At 37.5% G+C, this 18,697-nt stretch overlaps 1 protein-coding gene across 9 annotated transcripts in view; it reads right to left on the bottom strand.

The window, feature by feature from the left end:
* Positions 1-18,697, bottom strand: part of SYT14 (synaptotagmin 14) — a 117,707-nt gene that overhangs the window by 82,297 nt on the left and 16,713 nt on the right. For 4 of the 9 annotated variants that reach the window (XM_060754340.2, XM_060754338.2, XM_060754339.2 and 1 more), the window contains 2 exons: positions 4,592-4,756; positions 238-456 (listed from right to left, as the gene is read on the bottom strand). In XM_060754340.2, coding sequence (XP_060610323.1) covers positions 238-456; positions 4,592-4,756 — 384 coding nt within the window. Of the gene's footprint in view, positions 1-237; positions 457-2,260; positions 3,618-4,591; positions 4,757-18,697 lie in introns of those variants that run through there. The other 5 variants (XM_060754334.2, XM_060754336.2, XM_060754335.2 and 2 more) reach the window with 2 other exon arrangements.

Here is an 18,697-nt window from a genome sequence, read left to right as displayed (position 1 = left end):
TTTTGCAATTTAATTGTATACTATATTTTTGACCATATAATTCAGTGTTTCAGTAAATTCACCCAGCCCAATAGATCTTGCTTGAATGTTATGCATGCTGTAAGAAATTCAGTCTATTCTGTTTGCATTCTTAATGACTTCAAAGTCAAATTTGGTTAGCTACCACCACATCTTTCTTTATGGTGCTTTTTCACAAGTGTGAAAGAAGAGGAAATGAAAAAGTGAATGAAGACATACCTTCATCAATTGAAGCTTCACTACTGTACCCATCATACTCTGCAGAGAGAGGACTATATTTTTGTCTGGTTTCCCAGATATAGTTTTTCTGTTGTCTGCTATCACCTGCTGGGGGTCTGGAATTTTGTGTTCTGGACAAGGCTTCATGGTATTTACCCAGTGCTTCGTCTTCACTTTCTGATGATGAACCATGCTGGTCTATATTTCGGTATGAATTATCTATTTCATGGAGGAAATAAAAATTGATGATAGATAGTGTCATAAAGAAGAATGCTGAAATTATATTGGTTAAACATTTAACTGCTAGCATTTCTTCCAAACAGAAAGTTCACACTTTAAAATTGCTCAAACTTCAAAATATGTATAATCATCAAAACTGCATTGTTTCTCTTCCTAGAAATAGTGCAAAACTTTTAATGAAGTTTCCTAGGTCTCTTTGGCAAATAATTCTAAAGTGGAAAAATAGTGCTCCAAATGTGCAATGTGAATGGTTTTCTAGTTTTTAAGGTGAGGAATATGGACATGTGTATATTGTGTTATGAGGCAGGAGGGTTCTTTCCACCATATATATCATATTGTCATATCTCATGTCACGCTCCAACCAATTGATGTAACAGTTTCCCAATCAAAAAAGCTGGCAATTCTGATAGACCAGTGGTTCTCAACCTATGGTTTCCAGGTGTTTTGGCCTACAACTCCTAGAAATCCCAGCCAGTTTACCAGCTGTTAGGATTTCTGGGAGCTGAAGGCCAAAAAATCTGGGGATTCACAGGTTGAGAACCACTGTGATAGACTTTTCTGCAATTTGATTAAAGGGATTATTCCATAATTTATATTGCTCTGGTTGATGTACTGCCAAGGCATGTGTCAACATGGATATCACATCCAGAAACCTGGGTTAAAGTCAACTATGGCTATACTAGATTATTTCTACTATTCTTAAAATATTCAATGTGTGGTATTTTATTTTATTTTACATGTTTTTCTACTAATTTCTATAAAATATGTTTGCAGGGGATTTGAAAAAATATTTTATGTCTTTATGAAAGATATATGTAGTTCAAAACAGATGAGGTTTCTAGATACTGTTTCTTATAATAAATCTACTTAGCAGATTATATTCAAATCCACTAATATAATTGACATATGCATAACATATTTGGAATTCAAGATAAGATTCAAGACAAAAACAAACCATGTTAACCAATCAAAATGTAACAAAACCCAAGAAAATAGAAGGAGAGAAAGGAAAAATAACAGTTAAAGTTATCAAGAGCAACTAGTAATGACAGAACATCTTGTAATTAGTTTCAAGGAATTTAAACATTATTAATTAAAGTTTATTTCAGAAGAGCAGAAGGCAGCTTGTGCATCTGATTTTTTTTCTTCCTCTTCCCCCTCATACATCCCCTTACATCCCCCTGAAAATGCTCTGCAATTGGACAGAGCCCTCCTGAAGACTTGGGATCTGTCATGCATTGGCAGCAGGTTGGATTAGATCAATGGTTCTCAACCTGGGGTTCCCAGATGTTTTTGGCCTACAACTCCCAGAAATCTCAGCCAGTTTACCAGCTGTTAGGATTTCTGGGAGTTGAAGGCCAAAAATATCTGGGGACCCCACGTTGAGAACCACTGGATTAGATGGTCTTCACAGCTGCATCCAACTCTATGTTGCTATGAAGAAATATCTTGTAATCCAGCAAAATAACCTTTGTGCAAGGTCACTCGTTTCAATTTTCTGCTTATGCTACACTTCTGCATTACACCATAACCACTACTATAATAACACTGTACTGAACAGATTTTCAAGGATTAATGGAGGGGCTGCAAAATGGGAGAAGAGAAAGCTCTTCTGGACAAACTGCCTTCTCATTAGAAAATAATACAGAATCAAAATGTGTCTCCACTCAAATGATTGTTTTACAAATCATTATGAGTACACTCCATAAGAAAGCTAGGAAAAGAAGTATGTAGTAAAAGATCCAGGAAAGGCTAAATGGGTACAGTATGTGCGACACCTCACCTTCATCTGGTGCCTTCTTACTACTCACTTCTTTTGAAAAGCATTCTGATTCCTTAGACTTTTCCTTCGCTCTTTCTTTTGAAAGAACTGGTGGCACATTTTCTTCCTGCTTTGTTACAGACTGTTTGTGGCCAACACGAAGGGTTTTGCATTTCTTTCTTTTTACTTCATGGGCATCATGCGTTTTTTTAAGCCTCAACTTTGAGAATTTTGATTTGTGCTCTTCCTTCACATCCTCATTCCTGGATACAATACCATGACCTTCTTTGGTGCTCGTGAAATCTGCTCCTGGTGAATTTTCTTTTACTTTTTTATGGAACTGATCCTCAGATTGTTTTACTACTTCATGTGACTCTTTACTTGGCCCTTTATTAGGGGATTTCTCCTGCCTATATGTATTGCAATTTTGACTAATATCTTTTGAAAAGGCAACTTTTTCCATCGAGTCGCTTCCTGTATGTTTATTGCATTCTGCTGAATTAGTCATTGCCTTGGAAACATCTGCATCATGAAGAAATTTATCATGTTGAACAACATGGCACTGGGTCTTATGTCTGTTATGATGGGTTTCTCTGCCAGCATTTGTATTTTGTTTTAAATTTTGTGTGTGTTTTTCTTCGACACTGCAATGCTTTTCTCTCATATGCTTTTCAGTATCATAATTCAATGGTGTGTTGTTTTCTTCCTTATCTACTGCAAATGGATCACTCTGTGTTGTATCATCTGTACGAAGGCTGTTGATCATGCTTGTTACCTGTTCTGTGACTGAGTCAGCTACAGTATAGCTGACATCCCCTACAGCACTAGTTAAATCATCAACAGCATTACTCAGTGACTCCACCAGGGAAGACATAGAAGGAAGGTTCAGATTCTGTTGAACATTTTGTTGAAAAGTTTTGAAAAATGCCATATTTTAATGGTTTATTAATAAAACAGTAATTTAAAAGAAAAGCTCACTGGTATGTCAGTAATAAAGCTCAATTTTAATTGTTTAGTGCAACGGTCCTATCATTTAACCAGAGAACACTACATGTTTGTTCTTTGATCTTAGAAAGTATTAAAGGGGATAAAATATTTTCTACAGCGAGACAGAGTCATTTATTTTCCAATATTATGTTGAACTCATCAACTAATTTTAACACAAGATGACTTTGAAAATATTTAACAAAAACATGTATTTTACTCTAAACCTGCAAAGAAAAAAATAATATGCTGGAAATAAACTGTGTTGCTACAAAACTATGTGCCTACTGACATCAACCAGTATTCTCTCTGATATTAAGAAACTACAAAGGATGCCTAAGCATATTCTTAATTCTTGGTGTTCTGTTCATCCCAAAATTTTAAAGGCATGGGCATCAATCTGCAAAGAAATAAACACAAAAGCTCACTAAAATGTATGGGTTTATTTAACAAATGTCTGGTTGCTCCTGACATAATAACTAAATAAATCAATAAACCATGTGACTGTAGGCATGGAGGGCAAGCTGGTTCAGTTAAGATTACTGTGTGTTCTGAAATACTGTCTTCAATTCAAATTAAATAAAAGAGATTCGTCATAATATTATGGAGATTCAGAAACACATTGTCCCTTATATTAAGAAAATGCTGTGTGTTGTTGAAGGCTTTCATGACCAGAATCACTGGATTGCTGTGAGTTTTCTAGGTTGTATGGCCATGTTCCAAAAATATTCTCTCCTGACATTTTGCTCTGAGGATGCCTGCCATTTATGTCAGGCATCCTCAGAGGTGGGGTCTTTTGGAAACTAGGCAATTGAGGTTTATATATCAGTGGAATGTCCAGGGTGGGAGAAAGAACTCTTGTCTGCTTGAGACAAGTGTGAATTTTGCAGTTGGCCGCCTTGATTAGCATTTACTAGCCTTGCAGCTTCAAACCCTTGCTGCCTGGGGGAATCCTTTGTTGGAAGATGTTAGCTGGCCCTGATTGACCTCTGAGGATGCCTGACATAGATGTGAGCAAAATGTCAGGAGAGAATGCTTCGGGAACATGGCCATACAGCCTAGAAAACTCATGGTAACCCTGCAATTGTTCTGTTTCCCCAGTTCAATGCTATGTATTTGGATGATGACACTTGTCTATTTATTCATTTTAATTATATTTAGGGGGAAAACTATTCATTTTTATACTATATGAAATTACAAGCATTTAACTAAATAAATAAATCAATTTCCACACCCATATAAGAAATACTCATGATTTTGCAAAAACAGTCTAAAATTTACAAGTATTTTCTAAGTATAGCAAGAATTTTATCCCTTTACATATTACTACATCTTTTAAAATGCTAAATAATAAAAGTTAACACTTACAAAGCTTTTCCTGTGAATTTTTTCTGGTGCTGTATCGTGAACTGAGGTCAGGGAATCCTCCAATGTTTTCAAAACACATCTTCTTGTTAATGTACAGGAAAAGAATCAACAATAGGATAATAAAGACTCCAACTGCTGAAAGAAATCCGACTGCCTCAGGAGATACTAGAAAAAACACAAAAAACGACCAAAACAGAAATCACAAGTGCTTTATAAAAATCAGATTGATAATCTCATCCAATTAAAAATCTTGTCCATCTTCAAATTTAAATAGAAATGAATAGAAACAATTTTATACAATATCCTGATTTGACTAACCTCAAGAAAGAATTGGCCACCTCTAATCTGGAATTTCACATTTTGCACACAAAAATCATATCGATATTTGACAAATATCAATGTAAGACTCCCTTTCGGTCCCAATACTTTAACTGCTGCTATAGGTAGGCTCAGCATGAGCTATCGTAGGCTGAATCTCATCAACATCATTATCCATAGGAAGGGCCTTCTCTCTGTTCCACCACCCTCTCAAACACAATTGGTAGGTACACATGAGAGGGCTTTTTGGGTGGCTGCTCCAAGTCTGTGGAACTCCCTCCCAAGAGAGACCAAGATGTCCCCATCCCTGCTAGCCTTCCACAGACATGTTGAGACCTTCCTCTGCTAGCTGGCATTTAGGGAAGGATAAGGGGCATGCTGCTGGAGAAATTGTAGGTGAGATTCTGGGGTGGGGGGTTGTGAGTATTAAATGTAATTTTAATTATATTTATTATATCTTAACTGCATTTTAACTTATATTTAATTTTTAATTTTTATTTGCCATTTTAAAAATTATTGGGTTGTGTCATGTAATTGTGAGCTGCTTTGAGTCCCCATGGGGGAAAATAGGATAGAAATAAAGGAAATGATGATGATGATGATGTTGATGATGATGATGATGATGTATCCACTTTAATGCCTTGTGAAAAGGACATGTTACGATCTCAAAAAAAATTGTGGAAGTCAAATGTACATACTCCTTTCCTAAAATTGTCAGTGAGTTCAACAATTTATTCATGAAATATGTGCCCAATCAGTCTAAGATGGGGAAGCCTCTAGAAAGAAGGATGGCTTTGAACATGAGGGGCTTTTAGGGCAGAAGAAGAGAAAACAGAATCTATCAGCAAACCTATTACTGGTCTTAAAAAATCTCTTGAAGTCAGATCTCCATATCCAAAACCCAGAGTTCACACTTCAGACTTCATTATAAGGTTTCAGAGCTCCCAATTACTGGGGAAACAAAGAAGGCAGCAAGCCAGGCAGGGCTTCTGGGCTGCCAGTAAAGATACTGCAACTGGAACCCCTGCCTGGATCTAGGTCTGATTAAGATCTAAGAAAAGATCTAAGAAAGGCACTATATAAGCTCTCATTCTGGGACAAAGCAAAGACCCTCAAAGTACTTTGAGGAAATGAATAATCAGGAACAGACAGCATTCCACCATAGGCCTATAAATGTATGCTTTGCTTACAGTATTTATTTTCGCTTGAGATTGCGCACAGTTATTTTTTAAAACATGCAGTCAGCCCTCCATATCCATGGATTCTGTATCCACAGATTCAAACATTTACATATTGAAAATATTTGGGGAGGGGATCCAAAAGGCAACCCTTGGTTTTCCCATTTTGTATAAGAGACACCACTTTATTAGGTCATTGTATATCATGGGACTTCAGCATCCATGCGCTTTGGTATCCACAAGGGGTCCTGAAACCAAACCCCAGGAGACACCAAGGGCACACTGCATTACATATCATGCTTTGATGAATATTTTAAAATTATTTTCAATCTTTTTACAGCCTTATCCTCTCTCAACTGCCACTGCAGTTTAGAGTCTGAAGCTGACTTGCTTAATAACTGATCAGATTCATGGAGAGCCCCTTTTTTAATGAATTCAACACATACTTTTCATTATTTTAATTAATTTACACTTAAAGGACAGATAATTAATGAATTAATGACAGTTTAAATTGAAGAGAGCTCTTGTTATTTTACTCAGTATATAAAAGCATGATGTCTAAAATCAACATTGCTATTATCATATAAAACACTAAGCTAAATGCCAATATAATGATAAAACAAGGTCTTCTCAGAGTTTAAAAACAAGTGCTATGTTATCTGTACTGTCCTTAACAGAACTGCTATCTCTTACGACATTTTGAGAAGCAATTAATACCTTGCTAGAGAATGAAACTTTAGCTCTAGCTAGACTATTTAATAAATCATCAACTTTAACACCAAGCACACGTCTTTTGAAATTATCTGTCTTGTATCAATTTGCATCCACAAACCCATGCTTGGGATTGAGACATGCCTTAACTCTGATACTTTTTTGAAGTCAGTAACTCACTGAGGAAAAATAGTACTAAGTCCCATTTCTGTTATCCATTGAGAATTTCATGCAGGCCAGAATCTTATGTGGAACTGTATTCACTTGTCTGTTTAAGGTGAAGCATTTAACTTCTCATGAAGCAAATATTAAGCAATATTAGTTAACTGTCAGAAAGTAAATCAAGTTAAATATAAGGACAATATCACAGTTATACATATGATACATTCAATTCAATGTACATTTAAAATTATGATCTAATTAATGGCCAAAGAGAACAATTTTTACTAAAAAGTTTTAAAAGAAATATAACACATTTCATAGTGGCTATATGTCCCTGGAAAACCATTCACAAAATTCAAAAACATTTTCTCAACACACTGAATGCATATGGTTACACAATGTATAGTTTAGTAGCAGATTTAAGCAACCCAAGGTGCCTTTTCATATCATCACACAATAATGAGTCAAAGAAAGACACTGAAATTAACATCACAAATCCAAAGTCAACATAAAAGAATTAATATCTAACCACACCAATATTAGTTATGAGTTCAACAGTCAAAATCTTTACTTACAAAAGCAGGTTTCAGGAACATATTGTATTTCACTAGGTTTACAACTGTATTTTACAAAAATAATAATAAACATGATCTTCTGGAGTGGTTCACTTTATAAGAAAAATATTTCTTCTATATCTTTTATTATCTATTTCCAAAAGTAAATGTCAGCTATATGTATAAGTAATGTCCTTATACAGAATAGAATTGTTAACACTAAAAAATGGTTACCTACAATGACAAAACACATTTAAAACCTTTTCTTCTCTACTCACCGTTCAGCTGCTCAATGGTTTATGCAACCATATATTTATCTCACTGCATGCCATGGGTAGTTTAATTATTGATGTTGTCAGTGCAATTGTATCTGCCTTGTTTACAAACTAAATGGGTACAGACTTGATCTGAAACTTAGGATCTGTCCAATGAATACAGCCGTTTGAAAAAAAAATCTATCTAATATGAAAATGTATATATAGTATTTTTATAATACTAAAGACAGTCAGAGATATTTAATTTATAGAATGAAATCTGTATAAATTATTTATTGGACTGTAACATCAAAGATTTAAAATAGGTACACTAGGAAGTATAACCTATAAACCCGCTTCTAAAAATACTCATTAATCAAAATGTGTTATGGCCAGTGTTAACTTCACACTTGCACAGCCTCAGCGCGTTCCAGCAGCTTTCCTCCTGCTCAGCACTTTTCAGTCTTCTGCTTCCACAGTAGATACTTGAGCACATGCCCGGCCATTATCCAGTTTTTACTATTGTCTTTCCCCCAGTTTTAGATGATATTACAGACTCACAGACTCACCACAGTATGCAGTATCATGTCCAAGTAGACAGGTTCTTTTATAGTCTTTGACGAATAACATCACAACAGCACAACATCAAAGGAAGGGGAATATACATTGTACATGGTTTCCTTATATACAATACATTTACAATACATTTACTCCTTGATTGGTTACTAACTAATTGACCCAACCCAAACCCAGGATTGTGTCATAGACAATCACTCTGAGTAGGCAAAAAACACATTTCCCAAATGATTCCCCACATACAATCAATGCATTCACAGCATTCCCAACAGAAGCCCATTAACTCATTAGCAGTGCATGACTTAATACATAGTAAAACCTAACACCCCTCCTCATGCACTGACTAAACCCAACATTTCTGAAAACTTTAGAAACTTTTCTTCACCTAAAGCTTTTGTCAACACATCTGCAAAATTTTCCTCACTTCTTATATAGTTTAGACATACCTCACCATTGCTAACTAATTCTCTTACATACGCATGCCTAACACCAACATATCTAGACCTAGCTTTCAGACTCTCCATCTTTGCCAATTCTATACATGTTTGTGAATCTACAAAAACTTGAACTTTATCTTCCAAACTAATACCAGCATCTTCAATTAACGTCTTGATCCACAACATTTCCTTACATGCTTCTGTCAAACTGGCAAACTCAGCCTCAGAAGTTGACAAACAAACCACACAACAAACCATGCAAATGATGGTTCCAGTTTCGGGCCGCCTGCTGTAATCCGTATAAAGCTTTGTTCAACGTGTATGTACCTGTAGGAGAATCATCCTCAAAACCAGGAACTCTTGACATAAACACTGTCTCATCCAGGTTCGCATTTAGATATGCAGTTTCGACATCAAAATGTCTTACCACTAACTGTTTGGCACAGGCCACTGACAAAACCAACCTGAGCGTCTCACACTTGACCGTAGGAGCAAACACTTCATCATAATCTTCAAACAACTTCTGTTGAAAACCCTTTGCAACAAGTCTAGCCTTGTAAACAAAACTACCATCTTCCCCTACTTTTCTACGAAAAACCCACCTACAGCCAATCACATTGCTGTCTTTTGGTGGCTCAACCACTGACATCACATTAAGTCTCTTTAACGAATTAAACTCCTTCTTCATTGCCATTTTCCACAACTCTTGCTCACTTGGAGACCTTTCCAAAACTTCAGCATAACTTAGAGGTTCAGTCCACTGTCCTGATACCTGACCAACCTGAAACTTTTTAGGCGGTACTCCCTTATTCTTTCTTTCACTTCGCCTAACCACTGGCACAACTTCCTCTTTTCTTACAACCTTCCTTTTATCTAAAGACTCATCTTCCTCACTGGAAGAACTTTCCCCTTTTTCAGGTCTTTTCCTCTTACTAATCTGTTCAGAAAAATCACTGCCACCTTCCAATGGATCCTCTTCATCTACCAACTCTCTTTTCACATTCTCCATGTTTGTGGCCAACTGATGCCCCATGGGCAAAAACACTTCTTCATTTGCATGAATCCTATCCCATCCTGAGTGCACGTCAAATTTCACACTCCTTGAAACAACCACTCTTCTGTCAGGACCCAAAAACCGGTACCCTTTGGTAAAAGCCTCATACCCTAAAAATCTCATTTTCCGCCAAGCTTGGCTCCTCTTGGCACGCTGTTGCACTGGCACAAGCACATGTGCAAAACTACCAAACACACGAAGATACTTTAAATCTGGCTTCTTTCCAAAAAACAGACTGTATGGGGTATCATTAACACTGGAAGACCACACACGATTCAGAACATAACTGGCTGTATTAATGGCCTCTGCCCAAAAACCACTACTCATCTGAGCATCTTCAAGCATCCGCTTCATCATCCCCTCCAAGAGTCCTAACCACCTCTCTGCAACTCCGTTTTCCGCCGAACTGTGCGGATTACTCCTTTGATGAATCAAACCATGTTCCTTGAACAACCTATCCATTCTTTCATTAACAAACTCAGTTCCCCTGTCAGTTTGCACCTTCATCACACGCTTACCTGGGAACTGCCGTTCAACCAGATTAAGCCACTGTTTAAACTTTTCAAAAACTTCATGTTTTCCTTTTAACACATAAACAAAATTAAAACGAGAAAAATCATCAACAATAATCAGAAAAAATCTGGCCCCTCCCAAGCTCAAAGGCATTGGGCCTGCAACATCACAATGAACTAACTGAAGAATGTCACTAGTCCTTCTAAAACTTTTTCTAGCCACAGAACAGCTCTTCAATTTTGTTCTATTACAAATGTTACAATCAAGAAAATTATCACAGCTAGACAATTTTAACCCACATGAAAGCGCAGTGTTCTTTAAAGCTTTGTAACCCACGTGTCCCATCGTCCTATGGAATGCATGTACACAATTCATATGCAGAGGAACATTTTTTAAACAATTTACATCATTGTCAAAATCCCCATTAGTAAAAAATAAACCATTCTTTTCAACCAACTGTGTTGCAACTCCATTCTTCTTGCACACAATTTGATTGTTTTCATTATTGAAAAGCACATCAAAACCCTGTTTAAGTAACAGAGAAACACTTAGCACGTTGTGTTCTAACTCCTTTACAAACAAAACATTAGTAATTGTTGTCTTTAAACTGTTCACAAACACAGATCCCTGCATTTGAACATCTAAAGTTTTTCCATTAGCTAAACATACATGATTAATACTGGGTGAATGAGCATCTAACAAAACATTTTCTTTATTTACAATATGAAAACAACTCCCAGAATCCACAATGAAATTGAGACCATTCTGATTACTGTCCATCCTATCAATTAACATTAATCTTTGCCTTGAAAAACCTTGACACGAAGCTTCCTTATCTTCTGCAGTTGGCTTGGAAAAAGTTTTTCTTCTCCCCTTATCTTTTGCAGGACAAAACTTGGCAAAATGCCCTGGACGCTTGCAGAAATAACAAATTTTAACTGTAGCACAAGTGTTTGTACTCAAGCCACACTGTTGGGAAGAACCAGGTCCAGCAAAGTCTTTCCTTTTCATCTCTTGGCAACTTTGGAATTCCAAAAGCTTATTTACAATAAGATTAGGCGTAAGTTGATCATCCGGCAGCACACTTAATGAACCCACAAGCGTATCATATCCTTTGTTTAAAGCAGAAAGTAATACCATAGCTTTATGCTCTTCAGAAAACTCTAGCTTTCGAGCAGATAAGTCATTAAATATACACATCATGTTATCAATAAACAGTTTCACATCCTCCCCAACATTCAGCTTCATGCTATAAAGCCTTCTACACAGGGAAACTTTTGCTCCAGCTGATGGCCTTTGTAGCAGCTCCTTTAAACCATTCCAGACCTCTTCTGCAGTTTTAAAGCTCCTCACATGACAAAGCATTCGATCACTCAAACTGAGAATAATAGTAGCTCTTGCTTTTTCATCCAACTCCACTTCTTCAGCCTTGGTTGGATCTGGTCTGGTCTGAACAGCTTTCCATAATCCCTCTCTAATCAGTAGGCATTGCATCCGTTCAGCCCACATCAAATAATTCTCCGAAGTCAGCTTCTGAAAAGAAAACAGAGCAGCAGCTCCGGCCCCTCCTTGGCTTGAGAATGCCATCGTCAGATAAGGTTAGTAACTCTTGAAAACCTGTCTGAGCAGAATGTAATACCACTAGAAAAGGGGAAAAAGCCCAACAGAAAAACTGACAAAACACAGGCAATCTAGCTCAAAGAGATGCCTCCTGGACTAGCAGAGACAGCTTTCTGGTTCTGGGCCCATAACCTGTTATGGCCAGTGTTAACTTCACACTTGCACAGCCTCAGCGCGTTCCAGCAGCTTTCCTCCTGCTCAGCACTTTTCAGTCTTCTGCTTCCACAGTAGATACTTGAGCACATGCCCGGCCATTATCCAGTTTTTACTATTGTCTTTCCCCCAGTTTTAGATGATATTACAGACTCACAGACTCACCACAGTATGCAGTATCATGTCCAAGTAGACAGGTTCTTTTATAGTCTTTGACGAATAACATCACAACAGCACAACATCAAAGGAAGGGGAATATACATTGTACATGGTTTCCTTATATACAATACATTTACAATACATTTACTCCTTGATTGGTTACTAACTAATTGACCCAACCCAAACCCAGGATTGTGTCATAGACAATCACTCTGAGTAGGCAAAAAACACATTTCCCAAATGATTCCCCACATACAATCAATGCATTCACAGCATTCCCAACAGAAGCCCATTAACTCATTAGCAGTGCATGACTTAATACATAGTAAAACCTAACAAAATGTTATTTAACAATCTTGCTGTGTCTATCCATATATCAATTTTTGTTGTTCTTCTTTAAAACCTGCTATTCATCCCTACACACTCTTTCCACCATTGGCTATCCCGCTGTCTTCTCTCGTCTGGATACTTGTGCGGACTAGACAGTTAGTCTTTTCATTAGCTGTATATGTAGCTCTCAATTTGCTTTCTTGGCTTAATTAGCCCATTATCTTTGGGACAGTTTAAGAACCATTACCTGACTCATTGTTTCTTAAACTGTGGGTCCCAACTCCAAATGTGGTTCACTTAGCTCAATGTTGGAGTCACGAAAAAACTGGCAACAGCAAAAGTTATCTGAACATCATTTAGTGACTGTTTTAAACATTTACATGAATCTGTTGTTTACTGTTGACAGTGGATTCTGCAGAAGACACTTCAGGTATACATCATAAAAAGGGAAAGCAGTCCATTCAGCAAATCTTGCAAATACTGATTTATTATCAGTAAGTGTTGGATTTGTATTCCTATTTTATATATCTATATATACACATGGGGTCATAATAAATTTATTGGGTTGAGAGGAGTCACGACTGGAAGTTTAAGAAGCCCTGATCTGACTTACTGTTATCCCACATGCTGCCCCAGAATCAAACACACAGCACAGACATCTCAGCACTGGGACTGTGCCAAGTGTCAGGTAGATGAGAGAAAGACATGTTCTTGGGCTACTATTACTTACTACGTGCAGACTGACAAATAGCATTCTATCTCACAGACAAATGAGCTTCCTATCAATTGACTCAGATTTACTTGGAAACAAACTGATAGTGGGGTAGACTGAATAATATGCTTTCCTGAATCAATTCAAGCATCTGATATAATAGCTCACCTCCTTGCCAGTCCCCCCAATGCACAATGTATACTTTCAAGTATTTTTCCTTTTCTTTAAAGCTATATTTAGGTTGGCTGGTGTGACTAGATTGGTGATGGAATATATAAGAAACGGAGTAATTCTTCTCATCCTGGTATCTTTGAACTCTTTCATACCACACATAGTACTGTTTCTATATCAACTCCCATGGTTCCATCCTATGGAATTATGGGTCTGGAGGGTGAGGCATTTAGAAGTGACACTCAGAGAGCTCTAGTGCCCAACCAAACTAAAAACGCCTACATACCAACATGGGAATATAACACAGTGAAATCATAGTGCTGCATTTTAGTGTGAAAATACCTTGGGATCAAGTGTGCTGGCTTCCTGATAAACAGCACGCACATCAATACAATGCATAACCCATGAAATACAGGGTTTTGAAGCTCCTGTCATTTCACATTTCACAAGAAAATTCCACTATTCATGTGTCATTTGGCTAAAAATCTGAAATGCATAAAAACCCAGGGAAATTTTACTTCTTGCTGTTTACCTTAGTGCATGGCAAGATGTAGAACTTTTTATGCACTTCATGTTCAACAACAGCTCCAATGTTATGTCAAAAATCAGCTTTTAATCATTGTTGGCTGTTTTAGCGTCCTGTTTCCCACTTTTATATTAGAAAAGGGGAAAGGAAGCACTGAAATGTACCAAGCAGTGTGCAGATATTAAAAGATAAAACAAACTCTGTACCAAACAGGCTCACAATATAACCAATAGGAGGGCAAAGGAAATTTGTTCTGCTGAGATCGCATATGAGACACATGAAACTTTCTGAGGAACTCTACATTACATAAGATTGGAGATAGATTCTCTAATGCAATTAGAGAATTTGCCACTACTAGCCTTATTAAGGCTTGGAAAACTGGGGAAATAAACAAAAGCTTCTTTAAAATAGTTTAAAAGTAAATGTCAATAACATTCTTATTTATATTTTTTATGCAAATAATATGAAAAGTATTCAGTCTTATATAAATTACATAAATTGAGCATTAGATGGCACTGTAGATCAACTACATTACAAGTACTCATGCTTGTATGAATTCTTTTAGCTCCCACTGAAGTATAACCACAGAGCTTCACGTTTTTAGTAGCAAGATCTGGGGAAATGTAAACATTTAACTTCCATTGAAATCTACAGGCCTTTAGAGATGCAATCCCATACAAATGTAGCTGCGAGAAAGGAGAAATGAGGAAAAGCAAAGGTTTATAAGGGTGTTGGAGGAGGACAAGTGTCCTGCCAGCTCCTCTGTGCATTTATTTCTCTTCCTTCTCCCCAACCACACCCCTTGCTTGAAGGACATCTAATTTCTTTTTTTAAGGATAGCACCTTAATCTACTTGTTATTTAAGGACTGTGCCTTTTTGTTATTTAAGGATTGCATCTTAATCTAAATTCAACCATTCTACATATGGGGGGGGGGGGACGGGGGACACAAACCTTGACTTTGTAATTTTATATATCATCTTACTTCACCTTTGTGTATCATGGGATTTGAGCATCCATGGGTTTTGGTATCCACTGTGGGTTCTGAAACCAAACCCCAGCAGATACTGAGGGCCATTGTTTTTTACTTAAGGGGTTTGTTTTTATGTACTTGGAACTTAGGCATGCACATTATTGCTGTAGTATAATTGATCCTCCATATCCACAGGTTTAACCATCCAATATTCCAAAAAGGTTTTTGATTTGCATACCTATTTTATATACCTGGGGTCACATAAAACTTTCCTTGGCAAAAAGGGGTCACAAGTTGAAAAAGTTTAAGAAGCTCTATTCTAGATCACTGCATCTTAAACTGTGGGTTTCGACCTCAAATAAAAATGGGGGTCGCAAAAAAAATTGTCAACAATAAAGGGACTCTGAACACCACCTAGTGGTTATTTGAGACATGTACATGGATCTATTAACAACAACGTGCAGTGTTTACAGTGGACTCTGTAAAAAATGCTTCAGTTGTACTTCATAAAAAGGAAAATCAGCCTGTTTAGCAATCCTTGTAACTGCTGATTTAGTGTCAGTAAACATCTGGTTGTTATATATATTATATATACCTATATACTCAGATCTGTTTAAAAAGGGTAACAAATGGAAAACATTTGAGAACTCCTGCTCTAGATTACCTTTAATCCCACTTGTAATTCCAAGTCAAGTTAAATAGCATCTGCTTCTAGAAACCGTATGGGATGACTGAGAAACATTACTCCCACAGTATCAGGACTAACACCACAATGTTAGAACTAATGTGGGAAATAGGCACTTATCCACTGCATTCCAATGGGAATGGGCCTTATTGAACCCCTGTTCCACACTAATTCCTAGAGCACGAAATAAGATGAACTTAAACTTTTTAGTACAACAAAACAATTATGAGTTGCAGAAAAGTAAAGAAGGAAGGAAGGCGAAGGAAGGCGAAGGAAGGCTCTGGGGCATGTCTTGGCAGCCTCCTCCTCGGCTGTGGCAGTGGTGTCTGGTGGGGCGAGAGAGTAGAGGGAGCAAGGAAGGAAGGAAGGAAGGAAGGAAGGAAGGAAGGAAGGAGAAAGAAGGCAAAAGAAAGAAGGCAGCTGGTCAGGCCCTGGGGCACACCCCTTGCCGCCCGTAGCATCATGGCGCATTGCCCTCCTGCCTGGCACTGGTGGGAATAGGAAACTCTTCCCCCCATGCACACACTGAACTTTCAGGAATGTCTGGACCTCAAGGAAAGGGGGAAGCAGCATGGCAGCAGCACCACACACCTTTATAGGAGGAAGAAGAGAAGGAGGAAAGAGAAGAAGAGCAGTGCAGAGCTGCCTAGTATACCTTGTGGAGGCCCAAAGGATCCACGGAGCACACTTTAAGAATGGCTGACTTAGACATCTAAGCCCATGGGATGTTCCCTGTAGTTGTTTATTTGAGATTATTGTCCTTTTACTGCTTGATACTTGTTCTGTTTGTCCAACCTTTGGCCTTTTGTCTGTTCCCTTCGGGCCTTGATAAACTACTGTTCCCAAGGATATTGTCACTCTCCCCTACACAACTTAATTAAAAGTCCGCCCAATCAGGTTTGCAAGTCTCCAAGCAAACACATTCCTTCCAAAATCTGTGAGGTGCAGACCATCCTGTGCCAGAAGTCCATCTTCCTAAAAAAGCAGACTATGGTTCAGGAAGCAAAATTGTTCTTCCTGACACCATTTGTGGAGCTAATCATTCACCTCTACTATTTTTGTCGCCTTTCCTGGTCCATGTCATGCAACTGGGAGGAGAGATGACAAGATAACCTGTACTTTAAGATCTTTTAGCTTTCTTTCAAGAGATAAGAGAGGATGACAGCCAATATACTGAAGGATCTGTACTTATGAAGTCCGGAGTCCAGAAATTATGTACATTTTGGTAGTTAGACTCCCCTAATACAGTAGGCTTATAGCCTAGAAGTTTCCCTTGATTGAATGCTATCACTGTAGGGACAGATGCCCTTGACAGCAAGGAGTGCTCGCAGCCAATTAAGGCTAGTTTGCAGACTACAGCTACCTAGACTGGGATAAACTGGCTGCAATAATTCTTGCTCTAATAACCTTCTAATCTTGTTAAAGCCAGATATTACAAAATGCTCTGGTAGAAATGGCAAAGCACTTCTAATCATGGAGAAAATATTGCTTGATGAACATGTGGTACATTAAAAGCACCTGAGTAATGACTGTGAATGTCATGATGCAATACTTAAGGGAATGTGGTAATGGCTGAGTCACCACATGAGGTGAGGTGCATTTCATAGTGGTTGCATCAGCCAGTGTCCCTTACTGATGACCTATCAGCAGGTGGCTATATAAAGAGGTTGAAAGAATCCATCTTTCTCTCTCCTATTTGACTCAGTGTGAGTATCTGCCTATGTGCTGTATGTGACTATCTCATGACTCCGGTTGTTTGCTAGTACAAAGAAAGTGAATCTGTGTATCCTGGTTGTACATTTTGTATATATCGCAACTGGGAAGATTAAAGCCTTTGGATATTTTGGATGAAAACCTGAATCTGTGAGTTTATTAAACAGTGTAGATAAGGTCAGATGCTGGTAGTTGGACTCTGCTAAAAGAAGCATGTTTTTGCTGTAAAAGGACTCTGCTGTATATTTTTGCTTGCTTCTGGGACACTTGCTATCCAGCTTGCAGTGGTTCGGGGAGGTCTCGATTTGGAAACCATAAATCACTTCATATACAAGCAAATCCCACAACATGCTCTCTTGTTTCTCTTGAAGACAGCCCTGGCAATGCATCTCATACACAATAGGAGAGCCTATTACACCTGTTTTGACATCTATATGCCAGCTGCCACTAAGCTACTAAACTTACTCAGGATGTTTGTGCTATTCTATAAAGTCCTCAATGTGTTAGCATACATGTACTGGCTCAAGACCCACTTTGAGTCATTTGTCTGGTTAGTTTACTTCCATTTTTCTTAGTAATCTAGTATTTTCTAGTATTTTAAATATTTATAATGTATACTTTTACAGAGGTAATTAGTAGCATTTTTACGTAGGTTCTTAGGTGCTCTTGGCACCTGTGAAAAACCGCAGACTACACATTAAAAATCAAATGAGTCAATCAATCAGTAAAACTCCTCTGAAGGGTCAATGGTACTAAGACTAGTTCAAATCCAAATATTATTCATAGTATTTGGGCTATGACCATGTTGAATGTCTCACATCCACAGATAAAGATTAATTAAGATGCATCATGACACTGATGAATTCAGTATATTAAAACGAATCGTATGAACTTCAGTGCTCTCCAAAAATTTACTTCCAAATGTTCTGAAGTACTAAATATTTAAGGGTGCTTTATAATGGTGTCCATTCATCAAAAGCACAACATCTGACAGAAGAATGAATTTCTCCCTCTCCGTTAAACAGTTTTTGGAGGGAATTATTAGGCCGCACTGGGGAGGAAAGAGGTAGTGCACTTTCACATTGTTGGATCTTATCCATAGTTATAACTTCACCAAATTTCTAATTACTAGTTTATGATAATGATATATGTATATAAATTATTTGACTTCCTTACAAGCACACAGTTTTGATTTCAGGGAACATTTACAGGCAATCCCCAAGTTACAAACAAGATAGGTTTTGTATGTCTGTTCTTAAGTTAAATTTGTATGTAAGTCCGAACAGGTACATTTTTAAAGTGTGATTC

The sequence above is a fragment of the Anolis sagrei genome, chromosome 1, assembly GCF_037176765.1.
Source record: "Anolis sagrei isolate rAnoSag1 chromosome 1, rAnoSag1.mat, whole genome shotgun sequence".
Classification (NCBI taxonomy): domain Eukaryota; kingdom Metazoa; phylum Chordata; class Lepidosauria; order Squamata; family Dactyloidae; genus Anolis; species Anolis sagrei.
Note: the sequence above shows the minus strand (reverse complement) of the source record. Positions and strands in the feature narration are given on the sequence as shown.